This window comes from Sus scrofa, chromosome 18 (assembly GCF_000003025.6).
Source record: "Sus scrofa isolate TJ Tabasco breed Duroc chromosome 18, Sscrofa11.1, whole genome shotgun sequence".
NCBI classification, from domain to species: domain Eukaryota; kingdom Metazoa; phylum Chordata; class Mammalia; order Artiodactyla; family Suidae; genus Sus; species Sus scrofa.
The window spans coordinates 42,766,828-42,790,928 of record NC_010460.4 but is presented as its reverse complement, the minus strand read 5'-3'; the positions used below and the strand labels follow the sequence as shown (position 1 = coordinate 42,790,928).

Genomic DNA, 24,101 nt, shown 5'->3' with positions numbered 1-24,101 from the left:
CTTTGTGAGACAACGGAGTATTCCGGCTCTCATCCAGTAGACGTGAAACCAAAAGGCTTGGAAGTGCTGCGCAGGTTCGCTTGTGATAGCAAACGGCCAGAAGCCTCTGTAAAGGATGTGCCTCCATGTCGGGCCGTGGAGAAGGCTGAAATTGGATACTAGTTCTGTTCTTTTCTCTTTTTTGTAGTCTCCTAGAGAGCTTGCTTCTCCCGGCCTCCAGCCCCTTTAGGATTTAGGGTAGTGGACAGTTTGTTTCCTTGTAGCTGAAAAACATGTAGAATGATTGCTCCCCTCTGTTTTGAAGACTCCCATTCTCTCTTTATTTTTTTTCTTTTTCTTTTATGATTTTTATTTTTTCTATTATAGTCGATTTACAGTATTCTTTCAATTTCTGCTATACAGCAAAGTGACCCAGTCACACATATATATGGATTCTTTTTCTCACATTGCCCTCCATCATGTTCCATCACAAGTGACTAGATGTAGTTCCCTGTGCTACACAGCAGGAGCTCATTGTTTATCCACTTCAAATGCAATAGTTTGCATCTGTTAACCCCAGACTCCCAGTCCATCCCATTCCTTCCCCTCCCCATTGGCAACCACAAGTCTGTTCTCCAAGTCCATGAGTTTCTTTTCTGTGAAAAGGTCCATTTGTGTCATATATTAGATTCCAGATATGTGATATCATGTGGTATTTGTCTTTCTCTTTCTGACTTACTTCACTTAGTATGACAGTCTCTAGTTCCATCCATGTTGCTACGAATGGCATTATTTTGTTCTTTTTGATGGCTGAGTAGTATTCCATCATGTATATATACTGCATCTTAATCCATTCATCTGTCATGGACATTTAGTTTGTTTCCATGTCTTGGCTATTGTGAGTAATACTGCAATGAACATATGGGTACATGTATCTCTTTCAAGGAAAGTTTTGTCTGAATATATGCCCAAGAGTGGGATTGATGGCTCATATGGTAGTTCTAGATTTAGTTTTCTCAGGTACCTCCATACTGTTTTCCATAGTGGTTGTACCAATGTGCATTCCCACCAACAGTATAGGAGGGTACCCTTTTCTCCACACTCTCTCCAGCATTGGTTATTTGTTGACTTGTTAATGATGGCCATTTGGACAGTATGAGGTGATACCTTATAGTAGTTTTGATTTGCATTTCTCTAATAGTCAGTGATGTTGAGCATTTTTTCATGTGCTCATTGGTCATCCTCTCTTTATATTTATTGGAAGAGTCAGTCAGATCACGTGTCCCTTCCCCCAAGTGCAATTCCCTGCCTACCATAAATACTCTACATGTTTAATGTTATTTGTTCAAGAATTTCTTTCTTTCTTTCTTTCTTTCTTTCTTTCTTTCTTTCTTTCTTTCTTTTCAAATCTTTTAAAAGCATATTCACTTCTTTCCTGGAATTTTCAAGGTTGTCTGTTATTTCTCTGAACATGGTAGACTTGGTGACGTGAGAGACTGTCAGATATTCCAGTATTTCAAGGTTTGAGAGTGTTTTGTCATCTTTTATTTCCACTCGTTCTCACTCCTGGTATTTTATTTTTTCATGTGTTGAATTATCTGTGTCTCCTTGGAAATTTGTATATTTGCACTTGAAAATTTGTAGAGAGGGATGAATGGAGGCCTAAGATGATGGTACTTTCCTCCAGGGAGGATTTTTATTTGCTCTGCGGGGGCTGGAGGGCCCTGTCAATCAAGACCACCTTCAAACAATTTGAGACTTGTGGTTCTTTGAACTCTCCAGGTGATGGATCACAGGCCTGATTTCATCTAATTCATCCTTGTCTGATTGCTGTCTCAGTCTGTTCAGACAGCTGTAACAAAATACCAAAGTTTGGGTGGCTTATAAACAGCAGAAGTTCCTTTCTCATCATTCTAGAGGCTACAAGTCCAAGATGAGGGTGCAGGCAGATTTGATATCTGGTGAGGGCCCACTCCCTAGACAGATGGCCATCATTTCATGTGAACTTCACATGGTAGAAAGAGAAGGAGACCCATGGGGCCTTTTTTATAAGGGCACTAGGCCATTTAGGAGGGTTCCACCTTCTGACCTCATCACCTCCAAAGGGCCCACATCCTAATCACCTCTCATATGTTAGGATTTCAACATATGCATTTGGGGAAACAAAGATATTCAGACCATGGCATAGGCTTTTGGGGTTCCAGGCTAATATGGGGCTGGTGTATTACAGTGTACTACCTGGGTTTGACTTTGGTCTCCCCAGCTTTTCAAGTAGGCCAAGCATGCAGTTTGTTTCAAGTCAGCAAATGTCCTTAGCTTTTCATGATAGGTTTACCTCTGTGGGTTCTAATTCTCAGTATATTTAAAAAGCATTTTTTCAGGCAGTTCCCACTGTGGCTCAGTGGAAATGAACCTGACTAGTATCCATGAGGATGCCGGTTTGATCTCTGGTCCTGCTCAGTGGGTTAAGGATCCGGCGTTGCTATGAGCTGTGGTGTAGGTTGCCAACACAGCTCAGATCTGACATTGCTGTGGCTGTGGTGTAGTCCGGCAGCTACAGTTCCTTTTCAGCTCCTAGCCTGGGAACCTCCATATGCTACAGGTATGGCCCTAAAAAAGAAAGAAAGGAAGAGAGGGAAGGAGGAAGGAAAGAAGGAAGGATGGATTTTCGTATTGAATCCGGCCCTGAAAAGAAAAGAAAGAAAGGAAGGAGGGAGGCAGGCAGGCAGGCAGACAGAATTTTTCATATGGAATCCAGCTTTTTAAAGTTTATTTATTTACTTATTGGCCACACCCATGGCACACAGAACTTCCCTGGCCGGGGATCAAACCCACACCACAACAGTGACAATGCCAACACTTTAACCACTAGGCCACTAAGGGAACTCCAAGTCCAGCTTTTTGTTCTTGTTGGAAGAGGTGGCCCCGCTCACTGTCACTTAATCCACCGCTATAAGCAGTGGGGTTTCCGGTGGCTTTTGCCATTTTGTCTGATTTGTATCATTTGTCCAACCAGTTCATTTTTTGTTTGTTGTTTGCTAATTTTCTAAGCCCGTTTGGTTCATTCAAAATAGATTTTTTTTTCTTTCTTTTTTTTTTTTTTTGCCTTTTCTAGGGCCGCTCCCACGGCATATGGAGGTTCCAGGCTAGGGGTTGAATTGGAGCTGTAGCTACCGGCCTACGCCAGAGCCACAGCAACGTGGGATCACAGCTCACGGCAACGCCGGACCCTTAACCCACTGAGCGAGGCCAGGGATCGAACCCGCAACATCATGGTTCCTAGTTGGATTCGTTAACCACTGTGCCACAACGAGAACTCACAAAATAGCTTTGTGACTTAAAGGCACTGGTCTATCCCGCTTTGACGTGTTCATTGTGGACGCGCTGCGTCGGGAGGAGGCGCCTGGCCCTCTTGACTGCTCTGTTCCCAGCCCTTGAAGCTGATGAAAATCTTTGGCCACACGGAGCCTTTATTCTAGTGACAAAGAGACAAGACAAATGAGTATGACATATACGGTGTTAGGGACAAGTGCCAAGGAGCAAAACACATGAATCAGAGAAGGGGGGTGAGACGGGTCCGAGGCGCTGGCGATTTTGATCAGGGGATCAGGCTTCAGTGAGGAGGATGTGATTAAGCCGAGGCGGGGCGTGAGCCATGAGCAGGTCCAGGGGAGAGCCTGCCAGGTAAAGAGCACCGCACATTGGACCGCAGGGTGGAGGAAATCCGTGTGGAGGGAACAAGGGGGGCCGGCGTGGCCCACGTGGAGGAGGAGCACGATGAGTTGATGGAGTTTCTGCGGCTTGCAGGGCACAGCAGGACCCGGGCTTTTATCTGTTTGCCGGGGAGCCGCTGGCGGGGCTTGAGAACAAGAGGGACCTGCCAAGTAGCGAACAGGCCGTAAGGGGAGAGTGGGACCCAGGAGCCCGGCGAGGAGCCGTTGTTGTCATCCAGGCCAGAGACCATCGGGCCTGGACCAGGATGGTGGCAGTGAGGGCGGCACAGGGGTCACATTCGAGATGCCTTGGCGGGAGACCCAACTGAACCTGCTGGTGGCTCAGAAGCGTGGTGTGGGAAAAGAAGACAACGATGCCTGCTCAACAAGGAAGTCTCATCTGCTCAGTGAGGGGAGTGGTGTTTGTTTACTGCCATGGGGAAGGTGGCCAGAGAAAAGTCTGGGGTGAGACCATCAGAAGTTCAGTTATGCACCTGCCCATGTTTGAGGTGCCTGTCAGACATCCAGCTGGAGATAGCAAGACAGACAACATTTTTAAAAAACAGATTCCTGAGCGTTCCCATGTGGATCTGTGAAAACGAATCTGACTTAGCATTCATGAGGACGCAGGTTCAATCCCTGGCCTCGCTCAAAAGGTTCAGGATCTGGCGTTGCCATGGGCTGTGGTGTAGGTTCAGATGCAGCTCGGATCTGGCATTGCTGTGGCTGTGGTGTAAGCCAGCAGCTGTAGCTCCGCAATTAGACCCCTAGCCTGGGATCCTCTGTATGCCACGGGTATGGCCCTAAAAAGACAAAAATACAAAAAAAAAAAAAAAAAAGGATTCGCAGAGTTCCTACTGTAGTGTAACGGGATTGGCAGCATCTCTGCAGCGTCAGGACGCAGGTTCAATCCCCAGCCCAGCACACTGGGTGAAAGGATCTGACATTGCCACAGTTCCAGTGTAGGTCATACCTGCGGCTAGGAGCTGATCCCTGGCCCAGGAACTCCGTATGCTGAGGGGAGGCCAAGAAAGATAAATAAATAAATAAAGTATTCCCTCAAATTTCAGTCTCCCCTCAAAAAAAAGGTATTAGCAAATAGTATTCACTTTGCAGCAGGTTTTCTTGCAGGGGTTCCACTCATTAGCCTGCTGCCTGCTTCGCTTTATGTGGCTGTCATTATAGTGGCAAACAACAGGCTACCTGCAGCAGGGGCTTAACTGGAGAAGGTGAGATCCCACCAGAACTCCTTTTGCCATCTTGCTTTACCAAGTCTATGGCCGTATTTCAGCAACTGGGCAGCCACCTGTAAATGGGGGAAAAAATGCAGTCCAAAAAACTGAGAGGCACATGGACTTGGTTGAGCACAGATGTCATTGAATGCTGTTGGACCTGCAGGCTTCATTTCTAAAGCAGAGCCTTACACGTGATGGGCAGGGATGGTGCTCCCAAGCGGGGGTTCTCTCCCGGGACAGCGCCCTCTCTTGTAGGGAAGCTCTTTTTGTTTTGTTTTGTAGGGAAACTTTAGCGAGCTGGGGGCTCTGGCCAGGTCTTCCCACCTTCAAGAGAGGCTGGCAGGAGGCCCTTCTCCGGGCGAGGGAGGGTGGTGTGCACACAGGCTTTGGGTTTCTGCCAGTCCGATGGGCCCCAGATCGGATGAGAGGGAGCGTTACAGACCCAGGTGAAGGCCTGCTAGAGATCGGGGGGGGGGGGGGGTTTACCCTCCCTTGCCACTGAAAAGTGCCTTTCTTCCCTCTGCTGCTGGTCATCTGTTTTATATAAACGAGCCTTGGGTTCAGAAATAAGACGCAGGAAGGGGTCTCATTGCTACTGAAGCTGCACGTATTTGTTGAGGTCACACCCCCCCAAATGCTGTGAGGTTATCAAGCAGGTAAACTTCAGTATATCGTTTCTCTGAAAATTGTTGGTACCCTAATCAATTCATGCAGCTGCTTTTTGTTTAGAGTTGGGGAAACCACAGAAAGTATATTTTCACCTTTATCTTAGACTAGCCTCATTGGTGGCTTTGAATCCGTGTTTTTCCTTGGCCAGCCTGTCAGCAGCCCCTGACCTGTTCTGTCTGTCCAGAAAGATAAGGACCTTTCTGCGGCCTTTGGGGACATCCGTCAAGCAGAGTCAATTAACTTTGCTGAAGCCTGTGCACACCTGCCCGCAGGGGCCGAAAGACTGGAGCCCTCTCCTGGCCCTCTTCAGGCATCTTGCCCGCAGGGCTCAGGGAGCTGCTCTGACACGCTCCACCTTTGTAGACTGTGTGCTTTTGTCCCCTTTCTCTTATTTGCCTTCCCCTCGTTGCTTTGAAATAATCCATATCAATATGTCCACCCCCTACGAAAGAAATGTGTCATTGAATTTGACAAGGAAAAAATGATTATTTTTTCCTTATTGTCCATCTCACTCCTCTTTTCCCTCTGCCTCCTCATCACATGTTCAACAAAATGTACGATCACCTGCTGTTTGCTGAAGCTCCTCGTCGGGGAGTAAGAGGCAGGGCACAGTGCCTGGTCCATGCCCTCAACAAGGTAACTTTCTGGTAGGCGAGGCAGCCACAAAAAGGTATAGATAAGCTCCAGGTCACAAGACAGAACATTTAGGAGCTCCCGTTGTGGCTCAGCAGAAACGAATCTGACTAGTGTCCATGAAGATACACATTCGATCCCTGGTCTTGCTCAGTGGCTTAAGGATCTGGCATAGCTGTGGCTGTGGCTGTGGCTGGCAGCTGTAGCTCCATTTAGACCCCTAGCCTGGGACCCTCCATATGCCATGGGTGTGGCCCTAAAAAGACAAAAAGACAAAAAGAACACATATTTTGGTCCAGACATTCTGCTAGATCCTGTACAGATTAAGCCAAGGAGTTCCTTTCCCTGCTCCGGTTACTCCGCTCTGCTGGTTCTTAGGGGAGCTGTTTTCTGAGATGGTGCCAGTGAGTGTACGCCAGCCGCAGGGCGCTGTCTGTGGTCCCTTTACCTAGTTATGCGGAATCAGGTCACTACAGTGGTGAGGAATCCGAGGTCTGGAGGGAAGCTGCCTGGTTTCAAATCCCAGTGCTGCCACTTACTGGCTGTGTGACCTCAGCCAAGTTACTTGACTTTGCTGTTTCTCGGTTTCCTCATTTGTAGAACGAGGAAACAAATGACGGTAATTCCCTTAGGGTTGCTGTGCAGATTAAATGACATGTTGCTTTTTTCTTTTCTTTTCTTTTTAAATGACATGTTTCTTTTGGGGGGGACTTGGTGAGGCATATCACACATGATAAACACTGATTAAATGCTGGCGTTGACGTGGACACTCAGCAAACTTCTGTTGAGAAGGGAGCTCCATAGCGAAAGCTTTTGTAGGACGCTTGAGCTATTTTTGGTGGAGAGAAAAACCACTTTGCTAAATGATTTCAACACACGCTTAAGGGATTTGTCTAAGGTGAGGAATTTAAAGAGGTAGGGTTAGGGTATTACAGCCAAAAGTTTATTGCCACTGGTTTTGGCAAAATAATAATCATCCATTCGGTACCTAATCTGTAGAACTCTCGGGCTGGAGGCGCGTGCTTAGCTCAGAGACCTTAGCGACGTCCGGGTGGGGCACGGTGGCTCCGCCAGCCCTGGCCTGGTGGCCCCATCTTTAAAATGAGGGTCAGGAGTTCCCTTCATGGCTCAGCAATAATGAACCCAACTAGTGTATGTGGGTTCAATCCCTGGCCTTTGCTCGGTGGGTTAAGGTTCCACTGTTGCCATGAGCTGAGGTATAGGTTGCAGACATGGCTCGGACCCCACGTTGCTGTGGCTGTGGTGGAGGCCCGTGGCCACGGCTCCCATTTGACCCCTAGCCATGGCTCCCATTTGACTCCTAGCCCTAAAAAGAAAAAAATGAAATAAGATAAAATAAAATAAAATGAGGGTCATACATGTTTCTCTGTGCGTTGACATTGAGGAGCTTCAGACAGAACACAAAGGGCTGGCAGAGCCCAGCGCCCCCACCGAGGTTTGTCTCCATTTCCGGCTCGTAACTGCTGGTGGGAAATGCTCATTGGGTGGATATGTGACTGTGTCTGCAGCAGGGGCCCTCCCTCCAGACTAAACCACCTTCTGCTCCACTCCAGGGGCCTCGTAGCTCTGACCTAGGTTTTTTTCTTCCTACTGGAATGTCATATCCAAGTGGTACATATATGCAAATAACAACACCCAGCAGACTGGTCACTGCTGTCCGTGAGCAGAGGGCAGGTGCATCTCTGTCTTGGGACCACTAATGGCTTTGCAGACACCTGTCACTCACCTTGATAAATGCAATTTGGAGAATTGTTGGGGTCCTATGTTTTTCTTGCTTAAATGGCCCTGGATTGACAGTTGCTGGTCATGATGTGATTGAGCCAGATAGTAAAAGAGTGGCTCTGGGTGTAAATACTGGTGACCATGCCATTTACATTGTCCCTCCATGTTTGTGTGTCTCTGATTAGTGATGACTGACGGTCTTCCCCCTGGTTAAAGACAGTTCCCGAGAGAAGAGAGGGCTTGCCTCTTCCAGTTCAGCTGCCGAGCCAAGCCTTGTCTTTGCCCTTTTGGTTCCCTCATAGCTTTTTCTCGGTCCTTCTGCAGCATCACTCCTCCTCTTGGAGTGTAGCACTGTGGACTTTAGGGTCATGAGGCACCTGTTGCTATGACGATTTGTGTGCTCTTTTGGTTGATGCTGCTGTGATAGCCCTACCTGGAGGGAGAACCCAGACCTCCCTGTGTTTTCTTGCTCGGATTGATCCTGGTCTGCTCCCTGGGGCTGCTATGTGAGCAGAGACACTGCCACCAGAAAAGTTCTTTTAATTCTGTCTTACTGGATAAACAGGTTGGTTTTGTGGGGTTTTCGTTGTTGTTGTTGTTGTCTTTTTTTGGCCACTCATGGCTGAAGAGCCAGGGATTCAACCCCATAGGAAAACCTCTGTGAGCCAGAAAAAGTCCAGTTCTTGCTTCTGCTCTTCTAGTCTGGTCAAGTGTCTGCAAGAGGAGGAAGACTCCACCTGTGGGAAGTTGCCCTGGTAGGACAGAGAGTCTGATAGAGATTATACACAGCCTGGGGTTTATATTCAAAAACATTAGATGATTTATATTGAAAACCTTTAGATGCTGACAGTTTAAGTTTATTGTGGCTTTTGGTTTTTGCTCCTGTTATGAGCATTCAAACCTTGTCTTTGGTAGAAAGTGTGACAGCTGCCGGAGGAAGTGAGGAGCTGCTGCTCTGGCCCATTCGGTCTTATGCCCATCTTGCCACCTACGTCTTTTATTTTTTCCTAGTATCAGGAAAACAGACCGACCAGAATCCCATTGGAGCTTTCTTGGTACCACCAGCATGATGGATCATTAAGATAAATGGTGACAAATTCCACAAATGCTTTAGAGTCTCAGTACTCAGAGTGTGGTTCCTGGACCAGCAGTATCCCCATCACCTGGAAGCTTGTTAGGAATGCAGAATCTGAGGTCCCACCCAGCCCCACGGAATCAGAATCTACATATTAGGTAGACCCCTGGAGGAGTCAGATACATATACAGTCATATACACAGCAAAGTGTGAGAGATGCTGCTTCAAAGAATCCTCTGGGGGGAGTTCCTGTTGTGGCACAGAGGAAACCAATCAGTAGCATCCATGAGGATTTGGGTTCGATCCCTGGCCTTGCTCAGTGGGTTAGGGATCCAGCGTTGCCGTGAGCTGCAGTGTAGGTTGCAGACGTGGCTCAGATCCCTCGTTGCTGTGGCTGTGGTGTAGGCCGGCAGCTGAAGCTCTGATTCAACCCCTAGCCTGGGAACTTCCATATGCTACAGGTGTGGCCCTAAAAAGAAGAATCCAGAATCCTCTGAAGCCACAGGGCACTTCCTGGAAGTGCCAAAGGCCAGGCTGGTTGCCTGTGCTGTCCAAGGCTCAGATACCACCTCCCCTTCTTTCATAAAGGCATGCTAGCCCAGGTGTTTGAGTGAGTGCCCCCTTCAGAGATAGCAGATGCTAAATGCCAGCTGTATAGAGCCCCAGCTAGTTTATACCACTTTCCAAAAGACCTGGAGTTAGTCCTACAGATAACCGATACCCTCTTGAGTCTGGAGAGCTTTGTTTGGCGTCTCCACCCCTCAAGTACACCCCTGTTAGGACGGGTGGGCCCCAGTAGTTCTTACGTGATCAGAGGTTATTCCGAGGAAGGTTGGTGGACAGCAAGACCCTGGGAATCTACCACTGTTGTCCAGAGCGATCTTAAAGAGTTCTTTCTAGTCAACTGAAAAAAATTTTACCTAAATAAGAATGAATGATTTTAGGAGTTCCCTTTGTGGCTCAGCAGTAATGAACCCGACTAGTATCCATGAGGATACAGGTTCAATCCCTGGCCTCGCTCAGTGGGTTATGGATCTGGTGTTGCTGTGAGCTGCGGTGCAGGTCACAGACGTGACTCGGATCTTGCCTTGCTGTGGCTGTGGTGTAGGCTGGCAGCTGCAACTCCGATTTGACCCCTAGCCTGGGAACCTCCATATGCCACAGGTATGGCCCTAAAAAGACAAAAAAAGAAAGAGAGAGAGAGAGCGAATGAATGATTCTCACTATCAGGAGTAATTTAAATATTCTTGACAGGATTTCTTGGCCTGTCTGCTTTTTCTTATAAGAATGTGTGGGTGTAATAAAAGCAGGGACTCCAGGATTCTTCCCAGGCTGTTCATACTCCTGTTTCCGATGTGTCTTCTTGACTGTTAAAAACTTGGATCCAGAAATTTATATTCTTTTCCCAATCTGGCTATTCGATCTATTCTTTTTTTCCCCTCTTCCAGTTTTATTGAAATATAATTGATGTACAGCCCTGTATAAGTTGAAGATGCATAGCATAATGATTCGACTTCCACACATCATGAAATGAATACCCCAAGAAGTTTAGTGAACATCCATCATCTCATGTAAATACAAAATTAAAGAAATAAGAAAAAAACCTTTTTTTTTCTTGTGATGAGAACGCTAAGGATTTTCTCTCTTAACGACTTGAAGCGTATAGCATACAGCTATGTGAATGATATTTATCACGAGGTACCTGACGTCCAGAGTACTTATTTCATTTACAACTGAAAGTTTCCTTTTTGACGGCCTTCACTGAATTCTCTTCCCAACCCCTGCCTCTGGTACCTCAGAAGTTAAATTAAGGCTGACCTATACCGTAGATGAGAGTGAAGACAGGCAGAAATGCTGAATTATTACATGTCTGTATCATGGCCTTTGGAATCCCAGGCAAATTCTAGCTCTAGGGCTTTTTCTGTTCTCCTTTGCATGCTTCCAAATTGTAGACCCATAAATGAGGACATTAACATCGCCTTTTGAATTTTTTCAAAAAGGGTATTATTACCCAGTAGAAAACACTAAAGCCTGCAGCTACAGGAACAGCATGGACTCCTGGAAGCGAATTTCCCAGGTCGCCTGGTGGTTAGGTGTGCAAAGTCAGCAGTCTGCAGGCCTAGGTTTGAATCCTGCTCCGATGCTTACTGGGCACCTCTGGGCAAATTCACTCAACACCTGTAGGTACTACATCTAAGGGTTATTATGAGGACCAAAGGAATTAATATACAGAAAAGCTGCTCAGACAGTGCCTCGCAGATAGTAGCTTAACCAATACTACCTATTATTTTTGACTGTGGTATGACAAAATTGTTTGGGTTCAGTGGCGGATAAGCCTGAGAATCAAACTTAGAGGCTGGTGGACTTGAGTTTCTTCTCTTCCTACTTCCCGCAGTAGTCATTAGCAATGAGATGGTCCAGAAGCAAGCCCAGCAGAGGAGAGAGGGAGAAGCAGGGGCTGGAGACAGTCTACTGGTGCAGCAGTAACTCCCCTCTTCATGAATTGAACTGGCTGTGCTCTAAAATGGGAAGCAAAATGATATAATGCAATTAGATAAGTCCCACCAGGCTTTGTGGATAGCAGGCCATGGCCATGTTCACTTTCTCATTTAATCTCCATAGTTTTTCTGAAGTAGAGCAGAAAGACGCGGAGGCAGTGGCTCAGTTGAGGTCCGCAACTAGAGCTCTGGCTTCTGGACCCCAGATTCAGTGCCTTTTCCACACTCTGTGAATCTGCAGACCCTTTACCAAGGTGCCTAAAACATCCTGAGAGCTGCTTCTCTCCTCTCTCCCTCCTGTTAGGAAGGCCGTGAGCAGCTCTCAGATTAGCCTCTGGATGATTCCTGCCAAAGCTGGGGGAGGCGGGGGGGGGGGGGCTCCCGGGAGGCCGATGCTCTAGCCCTAGAACTATGTGCTTTAGGTTCACTTGGAAGGGAAGGTAGGGAGCAAGGAAGAGGGGAGAGGGGAGGGAGGTGGGAATGATGCTTGGCTTGCTGGAACCTCTTCTACAAGCCACCCTAAGCTGAGGAGGGGGCGGATGTTGAAAGGTACCTGCAGTTTGGCTCCGTGTGAATTATCTAAATACATTATGAAAAAGAATAATCAACGGCATGTCACTTTAGGACAAGATGGCCATAAAGTGCCTTGCTAACTGACCTGACCCTGATTGATCCCACTGAGCCTCAGAATCCTTCTGAACCCAGGGCTCCCAGCAGCCAGTCAGGTTTGTTAACTGAGAAGGAACCCACTGACCATTCCTTTTTGCAGGGGTATCCTTTCAGTGTGATGAGGAGTTACATTTTTTTTTCCTGTTCTTTGGCTTCCCTGCAGCATATGGAGCTCCCAGATCAGATCCAAGCTGCAGTTGCAACCTACACTGCACGTGCAGCAGTGCCAGATTCTTAACCCACTGTATCAGGCCGGGGATTGAACGTGTGTCCCAGCGCTCCAGAGATGCTGCTGATCCCGTTGTGCCACAGCGAGAACTCCACGTGTCTTATTAAGTCAGTGCACCGTCTTTTAGCATTTAGGTGATTCTGGAGTTCTTGGTAGTGGCAACAATATATTTTATCAGCTATTTAAATGTTACCAGGAGTTCCTGTCGAGGCTCAATGGTAACAAACCCAGCTGGGATCCATGAGAACTCGGGTTCCATCCTTGGCCCTGCTCAGTGGGTTAAGAATCCGGTGTTGCCCTGAGCTGTAGTGTAGGTTGCAGCTTCGGCTTGGATCCTGCATTGCTGTGGCTGTGGTGTAGGCTAGGAGCTATAGCACCCATTCAAGCCCTAGCCCGGGAACTTTCACATGCAGCAATACAGCCCTAAAGGACAAAAAAAAAAAAAAAAAAAAAATGTTACCACTCATTTGATGCTTTCATCTTGCTGTGTCCTGGAGCAGCTCTTGAAATCTAATTGAACACCAAAATAGTAGTCATCTGCATTCATGGTAAACAGCCATCTTTTTGCCTTCTTTAGAGGCAAACTTGACCTTTTATTCCCCCCACTAAGATACGGAAGGGAGACAGTAGTAGGAGAAGGGGGCTTCCGCCTTCTCTCAAGCACACAGCAGGTTGCTGCAAACTCTTCCGACAGGCTGAGATGCACCCCTCCTGCCCCCCACCCGGGTCAGCAGTATCCCTGAGACAGCCGCAGCGCTCGGAGCTCAAAGCAGAAGGCGCGGGTCTGCCTCGGCAGGCCACGTGCATCACATGATGCATAATGCCTGGCTGATGATTTTGTCCTGACTATTCATAAGGCGCTGTGAGGTCTGGAGGGGTGGTCCAAGAACTTCAGAGTCAAGGTGTTAGTTTGATCAGACCTCTGCTTACCCTTTCCTCATGTAAGCTTTTGGGAGGGACTGGGAAGGGGGCGGGTGGCAGGGTGCTGGGAGGCAGTGCAGCATAAATGGAACGGTCTGTCTTATTTGTCCTTAACATCGCTAGGGTTTGGATCATAGGGCTATTCAGTGAGGTCGCCTGAAAATGATCAACCAAGGAGCCACCAAGAGAGAAAGGTTCACCAAGGAGCTGTGGGATGGCAGCCCCGTGATGGCAGGTGAGGCCAAGATGCCTGTGGCCATGGCTTCCTGCCAGCACCAGAGCTTTCATCCATCAGCAAAGGGCACTCACAGTTTCTAACCCAGGACGGCCAGTGCTTTAAGAAAATGTTTGCTGTATATTTTATTGTGAATTTCCCTGATGGTAATTATGGGGCATTTGAAAATTACAAAAAGATGAAAAGGAAAAAAATTTACCTGTAATCACAAAATACAAAGTCCAAAAAAAATACTCTTAAAATTTGAATATATTTCATTGAAGTCTTTTTTCCATGCATCTGTGCATACTTTTTAAGAAAATTTGTATCATAATGAAGATGCGATTTTCATGTTCTTTTTACATACATGAGCATACTTTTATATCATTAAGTTATTCAAAAATATTTAAGTGTATGATACGTAAGCTTCCACTTTCTGAATAAATGGTGTTAAATAATTTATTTAACCATTTTTGTAGAACATTTTAGTAGTTTTTATATTTTTATATGTGTGTGATGAATAATAGCAGCATACGTTTTTAGGGGAGAAAATATAGCAGGGAATAGATTTTTAACATCTTCTTTCTTTTTTTTTTTGTCTTTTTAGGGCTGCACCCATGGCATATGGAGGTTCCCAGGGTAGGGGTCAAATCAGAGCTGTAGCTGCTGGCCTACACCACAGCCATAGCAACGCCAAATCCAAGCCCTGTCTGCCACCTACACTTCGGCTCATGGCAATGTCAGATCCTCAACCCACTGAGCGAGACCCAGGGATTGAACCCACGTCCTCATGGATACTAGTCAGGTTCACTACCTCTGAGCCACGACGGGAACTCCAGTTTTTAACAGCTTGATGGGATAGTCAGCACTGTTCATTGTACCAGTGCTAACAGCTCAGATATATATGTGGACATAGATATTATATCTTCATTCATACATGGATGTGGTGCCAGGTTTAATACTTACAGGATCTCTAGGCTCTCCAGTATAACCTAGCCTTTTGGGTACCAGTCCATTGAAGGATTGACATTTCCATCCAATAAATTTATGAAAATAACTGTAGAGGTAGTTGACTCCCATGAGCAATCCGTAGCTGCTGTGTTAAGTCCTGTTAAGCGGTGCTGATTTTTTTTTAATTGAAGTATTATTGATTTACAATATTATATTAGTTTCAAGTGTACAACATAGTGATTCAGTATGTTTATAGATTATATTCCACTTAAAGCTATTGCAAAACAATGGCTACATTTTCCTTGTGCTGTACAATATATTCTTGTTGCTTATTTATTTTATACATAGTAATTTGTATCTCTTAATCCCATACCCCTGTTTCGTCCCCTCTTCTTCCCTCTCTTCACGGGTCATCCCTAGTCTGTGACTCTTTTTCTGCTTTGTTACACACATTCATTTGTTGTATTTTTTAGAGTCCACACATGCATGACAAAAGAGTATTTGTCTGAATTATTTCACTAAGCATAATACTCTCTAGGTGTATCCATGTTGTTGCAAATAGCAGAATTTCATTCTTTTTTTTATCAATGAGTAATATTCCTGTGTGTGTGTGTGTGTGTGTGTGTGTGCGTGTGTGTGCACGTGCATGTCTCACATCTTCTTTATCCATTCCTCTGTTGACGGACAGTTAGGTTACTTCCATATCTTTTTTTTTTTCATTTTTTTATTTTCCCACTGTACAGCAAGGGGGTCAGGTTATCCTTACATGTATACATTACAATTACATTTTTTTCCCCACCCTTTCTTCTGTTGCAACATGAGTATCTAGACAAAGTTCTCAATGCTATTCAGCAGGATCTCCTTGTAAATCTATTCTAAGTTGTGTCTGATAAGCCCAAGCTCCCGATCCCTCCCACTCCCTCCCCCTCCCATCAGGCAGCCACGAGTCTTTTCTCCAAGTCCATGATTTTCTTTTCTGAGGAGATGTTCATTTGTGCTGGATATTTGATTCCGGTTATAAGTGATATCATATGGTATTTGTCTTTGTCTTTCTGGCTCATTTCACTCAGTATGAGATTCTCTAGCTCCATCCATGTGGCTGCAAATGGCATTATGTCATTCTTTTTTATGGCTGAGTAGTATTCCATTGTGTATATATACCACATCTTCCGAATCCAATCATCTGTCGATGGACATTTGGGTTGTTTCCATGTCCTGGCTATTGTGAATAGTGCTGCAATGAACATGCGGGTGCATGTGCCTCTTTTAAGTAGAGCTGTGTCCGGATAGATGCCCAAGAGTGGGATTGCAGGGTCCTATGGAAGTTCTATGTGTAGATTTCTAAGGTATCTCCAAACTGTCCTCCATAGTGGCTGTACCAGTTTACATTCCCACCAACAGTGCAAGAGGGTTCCCTTTTCTCCACAGCCCCTCCAGCACTTGTTATTTGTGCATTTATTAATGATGGCCATTCTGACTGGTGTGAGGTGATATCTCATGGTAGTTTTGATTTGCATTTCTCTTATAACCAGCGATGTTGAGCATTTTTTCATGTGTTTGTTGGCCATCTGTATATCTTCTTTGGAGAAATGTCTGTTCAGGTCTTTTGCCCATTTTTCCATTGATTGATTGGCTTTTTTGCTTTTGGGTTGTATAAGTTGTTTATATATTCTAGAGATTAAGCCTTGTCGGTTGCATCATTTGAAACTATTTTCTCCCATTCTGTAAGTTGTCTTTTTGTTTTCTTTTTGGTTTCCTTTGCTGTGCGAAAGCTTTTCAGTTTGATGAGGTCCTATGGGTTTATTTTTGCTCTAATTTCTATTGCTTTGGGAGACTGACCTGAGAAAATATTCATGATGTTGATGTCAGAGAGTGTTTTGCCTGTGTTTTCTTCTAGGAGTTTGATGGTGTCCTGTCGTATATTGAAGTCTTTCAGCCATTTTGAGTTTATTTTTGTGCATGGTGTGAGGGTGTGTTCTAGTTTCATTGCTTTGCATGCAGCTGTCCAGGTTTCCCAGCAATGCTTGCTGAATAGACTTTCTTTTTCCCATTTTATGTTCTTGCCTCCCTTGTCAAAGATTAATTGACCATAGGTGTCAGGGTTTATTTCTGGGCTCTCTATTCTGTTCCATTGGTCTGTCTGTCTGTTTTGATACCATTACCACACTGTTTTGATGACTTTGGCTTTGTAGTATTTCTTGAAGTTTGGGAGAGTTATGCCTCCTGCTTGGTTTTTGTTTACTTCCATATCTTGACTGTTGTAAATAATGCTGCTGTGAACGTTGGGGTACATGTATCTTTTTTTTTTTTTTTGTCTTTTCAGGGCCTCACCTGCAGCATATGGAGTTTCCCAGGCTAGGGGTCTAATTGGAGCTACAGCTGCCACCCTACACCACAGCCACAGCCACAGCAGATCCAAGCCACATCTGCAACCTACACCACGGCTCACGGCAATGCCAGATCCTTAACCCACTGAATGAGGCCAGGGATTGAACTGTGTCCTCATGGATGCTGGTTGGGTTCTTAACCTGCTGAACCACGATGGAACTCGACATCTGTCTTTTTGAATTAGTGTTTTCATTTTTTTACATGTGTACCCAGGAGTAGCATTGCTGGGTCATGTGATAGTTCCATGTTTAATTTTCTGAGGAAGATCCATACTGTTTTCCATAGTGGCTGCACCAGTTTACATGCCCACCAACAGTGTACAAGGGTTCCCTTGTCTCCACATCCTCTTCAACATTTGCTGTTTGTAGACTTTCTGTTAATAGCCATTCTGAAGTTTGAGGTGATAGCTCATTGTGGGTTTGATTTGCATTTCTCTAATAATTAGCCATGCTGAGCATCTTTTCATGTGTCTGTTGGCCATCTGTATTTCTTCTTTGGAATGGTGTCTATTTAGATCTTCTGCCTGTTTTTTGATTGAATTGTAGGAGCTGTTTATGTATTCCGGATATTAACCCCTTATCAGTCATATCATTTGCAAGTGTTTTGTCCTGTTCAGTAGGTTGTCTTTTTGTTTTGTTGATGATTTTCTTTGCTGTGCAAAAGCTTTCAGGTTCCGTTAGGTCCCATTTGTTTATTTTTGCTTTTATTTCTTTTGCCTCAGGAAACAGATCCAAAAAAATATTGCTACGATTTATGTCAAAGAGTGTTCTGCCTGTGTTCTCTCCTAGGAGTTCCATGGTTTCAGGTCTTGCATTTAGGTCTTTAATCCATTGGAGTTTATTTTTGTATATGGTGTGGGCGGGATGTTGTCATCTCATTCTCTTACATGGAGCTGTCCACTTTTCCCAGCACTGCTTATTGCCATGACTGTCGTTTCTCTGTTGTATGTCCTTGCCCCCTTCGTCGTAAGTGCTGTCCAATGTGGGTCAGATGCCTTTGGGGGTCCTCCTGCCTCGGGGCCCTTTGGCACTCACACCTGCCTCTCTTCTCTCCCCCGCAGTTACTGGGGCTTCCAGATGCAGATGACGACGCGTTTGAAGAATACAGTGCAGATGTGGAAGAGGAGGAGCCAGAGGCCGACCACCCCCAAATGGGGGTCAGTCAGCAGTAGACTTCCAAGGGCTCCCACCTGAGAAGGAGCGTGAGCCCCGTGGTACCCGAGGGGGGTTTACAAGCTCCTGGGTTAGCATTTTGCATTAGCACTTCGAAACAGGACGGCTGACTCCCAGCATCCAAATTAAAAATGAAATACCTTTTTAATGACCACAAAATATCTGGGATGAGCTTTGCTCAGAAGTGACCTGAATTTTACTCCCATTTCGGTGGGTCTCTGTGGAGTTGTCTTGTTAGCCTTTGCCGTTTTGAATTTGGAGTCCGTCTTGTGGCTGACTGTTCTCTCTTGGGTTTATGTTGGAGAGCTAACATTTGCTGACTCGACTGTCGAGAACTCTGAATGTATTAAGGATGTGTTTTGAGTCATCGCAGGTGACATTATCGAGGGAAAGCATGGCAGAGAAGAAATGCAGTCTGCACTTTTTATGTACCTTTTAAGTGTATGTAAGTGGAAGGTTTGCTTATAAAGCATGAGTTTTAATACCTAGTCATTAAACTGCACAAGTACAAATACAAGGGCAGAAAAAAAGAATTACTTAGTTTTGGATTAAGAGGGTAAGAGAGGCAAAGGAGCCTTCGTTTAAGTGTTCTGCCATTACTAAGGTACCTGGATATATAGCAGCTGGTTCATGGTTAGGTATAAACATGACTTGCATGTTCGATTATTTTAAAACATGCTGATTCCAAAGCCACTTTTAAAGGCTAATAGTGGAGAATATAAATGGGGTGACGTAAATCATTGACTTTAAAATGTTTCTAAGCCACCCCACCTATGAAATGAAACATTGACCTTCTCTCTTTATAACAAGATGGCAACTTGTTAAATCACGAAAACATCCCAAATCCAAGTGCCACTTAAACTTTGAAGCCATAGATAAATTTAAAGGGGAAAATAAACCAGGATTAAAAAAAATGTTTTTTAGATATGATGGAATCCTTCTTTACTTTCTTAATCTATCTTTTATTCCTTAAAAAAAAAGTCAAGAAAATGATCCCACTGTGTAATTTATTAAACAATTGTAAGTGCTTTAAGGAACCTAATTGCAGTGAAGTTTTAAAGTGGTGTGAAGGTAGGGGGTCTTTGAATCCTGGGTTAGCTTGGTTCAGAGGGGACGTTTTAATGATCAATATCCTCCGACAACTAACTGGAAACACTGCTGGCATCATTTAGCAGCAGAGACGTGGCGGGGGTGGGGGGGGGATACTTTGTAACACTAACGTGGAATTATTTAAAACATTCATTTTTCTTAGATCCTTCTACATCTCTGGTTCAAATAACATAGGATGCAGATTGCCTCTTTTACAACACTCGACTCAACATAACATCTGGGATGGACCTGTTTTTAACATGCATACACGTGCCTGCGGGGGCGTCAAAGTTTTGGATGGAAAAAAAAAAAAAAAAAAAAGCAGCAGCAGCAGAGGCCACGGAGCTGATGGGAGCCTTGTATATCTTCCAGGCATGTCGATGTCAACCTGATTATCTCAACATTTTCTGTTTAATTGATTGGTGCTGTGAGGCGCACAGCTGCTCGTGGTAAAACGGGGTCCTGCAGTGTTCAGTCATTGGGTAAAATAATATAGTGGTTTCCATCTGTGCTTCAGTTACCACGTTTGTTTTTCTTCTTGGAAAAACCTATTAAAGGTTAACTTCAAGTGAAATGAATTTCCTTCTGAGTAGCCTGTTAACAAAACAAACCTTGGGGGTTTATCCAGTGGGGCAGGCGGCTCGTGCTGCCCAGTCCCTTGCTGGTGTTCTTATTGGCTGCGTACCTGAGCACAGGTGACTGGAAGCTACACCTCCAGGAGGCAGGGCCCTGGTCTCTAAACGCGCCCAAAACATGACTTCTGCCACCGACCTCCAGAAGCTTGACTAGCTTGCTCCATTCAAAGGTAAACTGGAGTTTTGTATGCAAAGGCTTAAAATCTGAATTTACGTATGTTTGGAAGTAGGGTGGACATGAGCATAAAATTTATTTGATCAAAAAGGTGTTTAAGTTTTGATCAAACGCATTGCTGTAGTATTATGTTAATGTGCTCGGTTTATAAAAATTGAGCTGAGATGGACTCAGCCCTTCAGGGAGCCAGGGAGAAATCCGGTTTTTGTTCTGCCCCAGGGCGAGGGGAGAACATCGCTGTGTGTTACTTATTTTTGCGGCGAAGCCCCAAAAGGTGCTTGCAAATCGGATTGTTTCCTCTGAAGCTTCGTTTCCAATGTGCACCTCCCCGCCAGTGCTGGCACCTCCCCGCCAGTGCTGGCACCTCCCCGCCAGTGCTGGCTGCTGACACACACGCACACGTGCACGCTAACGGTCCTCGCAGCGCGGATTTTCTCTTGGGGTCGCGCGTGGCTTCAGAGCAGAGCTTCCCCTGGCCGGTCAGGGGTGCAGGCAGCCTGTGGTTCTTGTTATCGAAATGGTTCCCTGGCTAGACAGGTCCCAGACTCACGAACACGTAAACACACCTACCGAGAGGCAGTGTGGGGCCCCGGGGGGAGTGTAGACCCAGGCCTGGGAGAGAGACCTGGGTTTAGTCCTGACCCTGCCAGGGCCCGCGTGCCCTTGGGGAAGTCACTTCACTAGCGAGAAGTGGGGTTGTTTGATCTTCCTGCTTTAACCACTGTCCTTCCTTAACCGCCTTACCGTGTGTGTGTGTGTGTGTGTGTGCGCGCGTGTGTGTAAAGCAACAATCAAGGACACTTTTCAGGCAGTGCAAAGGAAGTACATGTTGAATCTTACTGTCCTTAGGATCCTGGCCCAGGATGACCTTAGAACATGTTTGTGCTGGTCTGTGAGTGTCTGAAGCCTCCAGGAGTGATGCTGAGGGGCTGGCGAGATTCGTTCCTTGGGCGAGGGGGCCAAGGAGGGCCCCAGAGATGTGGAAGGCAAGCATGCCCCAGTTGCGCACCCTCCGCTCGGAAGGCCTGGAATCTCTTTGTGTCCTGACGGTCTGGGGCTTTGGAGGTAGAATGAGCTTGACTGGGAGGAGGACATGGGCATGAAGAATGGCTGGAAGAGAGTGGAAGAGGAGAGCTTTTTGGCCGTGTCATCCAGCAGAGACAAAGAGAGTAGTAGAGAAAGTGTGTGTGTGTGTGTGTGTGTGTGTGTGTGTGTGTGTGTGTGTGGATAGGGGAGCGAATGCTTGTTGCTCCTGGTAGGTTAGCTGTGAAGTCATGCCTATGATAACATTCCAGAACCTTGATCCCAGGTTTGAGTGCATCACAGAGACAACTTTTTTTTTTTTTTTTTTTTTTTTTCCGGCTCCTTTCGGTTACTCTTCGGTGCCTGGTGATCATACCGAGCAGACTCTGGGGAGTCAGAGAGCAAATTCTGTTGGGAGGTGAGATGCCCACACCATGCCTGCCACCGCCCTGGGCACTGCAGGGTCCCCTCAAGCCTCTGGGCTCCCAGCTGCTCCCAGTGCTCTTCCCCGTGCCTCGCACAGGAATCGTCTCCTGTTTAGAGATTCTCCTTGGGTCCTATGCCAGACTGAGGCCTCCAGTGTTCTTAAGTGTCTCACCTGTCGTGGTCACTGTCAGTTTCCACACAGGAGCAGAGACCCTTCCCCAGCACAAGTTCACCTCTAAACATTGCTTCTGTTTCCTGAGAGCACAAAGCGTGTGGATCTAGGGGAGCTGTGATACTAGAGCGTCACGGGCCCTTATATGTTAGGAATCTGCCTTGCGTATTAAAAGATCAAATTGGGGAGTTCCCGCTGTGGCAGTGGGTTAAGAACCTGGCATTGTCTCTGAGGCGGCATGGGTTTGATCCCCAGCCTGGGAGTTTCCATATGCCGAAAAATAGGTGTAGCCAAAAAATAAAAATAAAATAAAAACGCTTTGGGAAGCTGTGGTATGATGACCAGATCTGATTTTCCGGGTTTGAGAGACATAGGGGAGTAGGCAGAACTTAACCTGGGGCAGGAGGAGATGAGGCAGATAGAATGGGGAGAGTTTAGGGTCTGACTGTTTAACAATCAATAAGCCAAGAGGCAGTTATCCTGTCCAGTACAAGAGAACCGGTTTCCTGGCTGTCTTACTAGGAGCCAGCTTTCCTCAAAGAGACTACCTGCCTGTTGGGGGTGGCTTTGCGGCTTTAAAAATGCCCCCCAGCCCAGGAGACAACAGGTGCCCTGCAAATCTGGGAGTTCTAGTCCTCACCGAACCAGCTGCCAACCAGAGCGGTCTGTGTTTCCGAAGTGCCCACAGATCTGACTGGGGCTCCAACCACCTGGCAGGCAGAACCGACTCAAACTTGACCTTGGTGTCAGCAAAGCGGGCCTAAGGGCAGAGCCCACCTGCTTCACCGCACTTCCAGGTTGTAGCACGAGCACAATTAAAACTCAAGCAGATCCCAGATCCCTCTTCCCTTTAGTGATATTAACTCCAAAGAGATGCCACTGCCTGACTGCTTAGTCTTCAGTTTGCCAGAGAAGCCTCAATTTTCTAAAAAATTCAAAACGAATCCTCTCCCATAAAGGCATAGTCCATTAGCTGGGTTTGGTGATAGCAGGTGTGACCCGAAAGGCTGAAGTCTTTTAGATTTTGTACAGAAAGTTTCTCAAACTTGCCACCATGCCAGTAGCCACTGGTATCCGTGGCAACGTGATGTCCACGTTGAGCAAATTGTTGAAAATCATGCGTGGTCTTTGATATTTTTATTTCGATTTGGATGACGAAAACAGAGGAACTCTGAGCGTGTCACGTTGTTAGAAAGTCCCTTTAAAGCACAGTAGGGCTGAACAGGCATACGTAGTTAAAAGCCGGCACCAGGCCACACAAAAATAAACATTTAATTTGCTGAGAAGTGTGTATTCAAGTTATTCAGTACCCCAGAGAAAGCTGACAGTCTGTCCTTTGTAAAACTGCCGTTGCCTGTTTTTTTCCTTTGGTTTTGTTTTTGTTCAGATTTTTTTTTTTTTTTAAACTCTAAGTACTTTCTGATAGCTAAGCAGATAAGATACATTGCAGACCTCTATACCAATGTCAGCTTTTTAGAGGAGAAAGTAAACTGTCAGTTCTCGGGAAAACTTGCAGCTCTCTAGGTACCCGTCTTAATTTGTGTAAGAGAGCAGCGTTTGCCTGTCCACATAGAAGTGAAAGCAAGGAACAGTTTGGGGGTTTTGGTTTTTAGGCAAGAAACGTTTCAGGCAGGGTGTGTATGCTTTCTTTGCCTTTATTTTTCCTTTCAAAGAAATCTCTTGTAAGTGACAAAACTGTGAAATGGGTTTGCCAAAAATGTTGACCTTCGTTAGATGCTTCAAGCCGTGTAAACCCCAAATGGAACCCTGTCCACACCTGCTCCTCGCCCTCTCCCCTGAGAGCAAGGAGCTCATCCAACGATGTAATTACCATTCGCTTGCTATTAAAGAGCCTTCCGAACTCCGAACTCTGGTGATATGTGCCTCTTGTTTACTCTCTCCGGCAAGATTGGTCCTAGAGGGCACTGAACTTGGCAGACAGGAGGAGCTGGGAAAAGGAGCCACCAGCCAGCTTTGGGGTTGCTGTTATCGGGCCAGGAGGGAGGGCGGGGAGAGAGGGAGGAGACTCCTAGAAACACTGATGTGATTCATATGTTAATAACTGATGTGTTTGGAGACATACATCTCTCCGGATGCTGTAGCTGGTGTTTAGTAAGTTTCCACTCTTGGAATTTAGATGGTTTGGGTGCTAATTGGGAATCCTTTATGGCACCAGTTAGAAAGCTGTGGTCATTCTAGATGACATGACACCATTTCCCATGACTGTCCCCCCAGTTGTTATTCAGAAACAATGGCATTTAAAGTATAAATCTGGCCGTTGGTGCTAAGTCCTGTTATTTGATTAAGAGCAAGTTTCTTTCCCCACATGAATAGGTCTCCATAGATTGTTAAATTAGATTTGAGTTTTTTCTTAATAGGCATGGCCTAGAGGCTCGTGTGTGTGTGTGTGTGTGTGTGTGTGTGGTGTGTGTGTGTGTGTGTGTTTCAGATAACAATTCATGCTGCTTTGTTTCCACCCTGGCTGTTGTCAG

At 45.9% G+C, this 24,101-nt stretch overlaps 1 protein-coding gene across 2 annotated transcripts in view; it reads left to right on the top strand.

Annotated features, from left to right (window-relative positions):
• Nucleotides 1-23,477, top strand: part of MTURN (maturin, neural progenitor differentiation regulator homolog) — a 34,658-nt gene extending 11,181 nt beyond the window's left edge. Inside the window, exons 3-4 of one of the 2 annotated variants that reach the window (XM_021078481.1) lie at nt 17,978-18,073; nt 19,342-23,477. In XM_021078481.1, the coding sequence (XP_020934140.1) occupies nt 17,978-18,073; nt 19,342-19,368 (123 nt within the window). In that variant the 3' untranslated portion in view covers nt 19,369-23,477. 2 annotated transcript variants of the gene reach the window in all.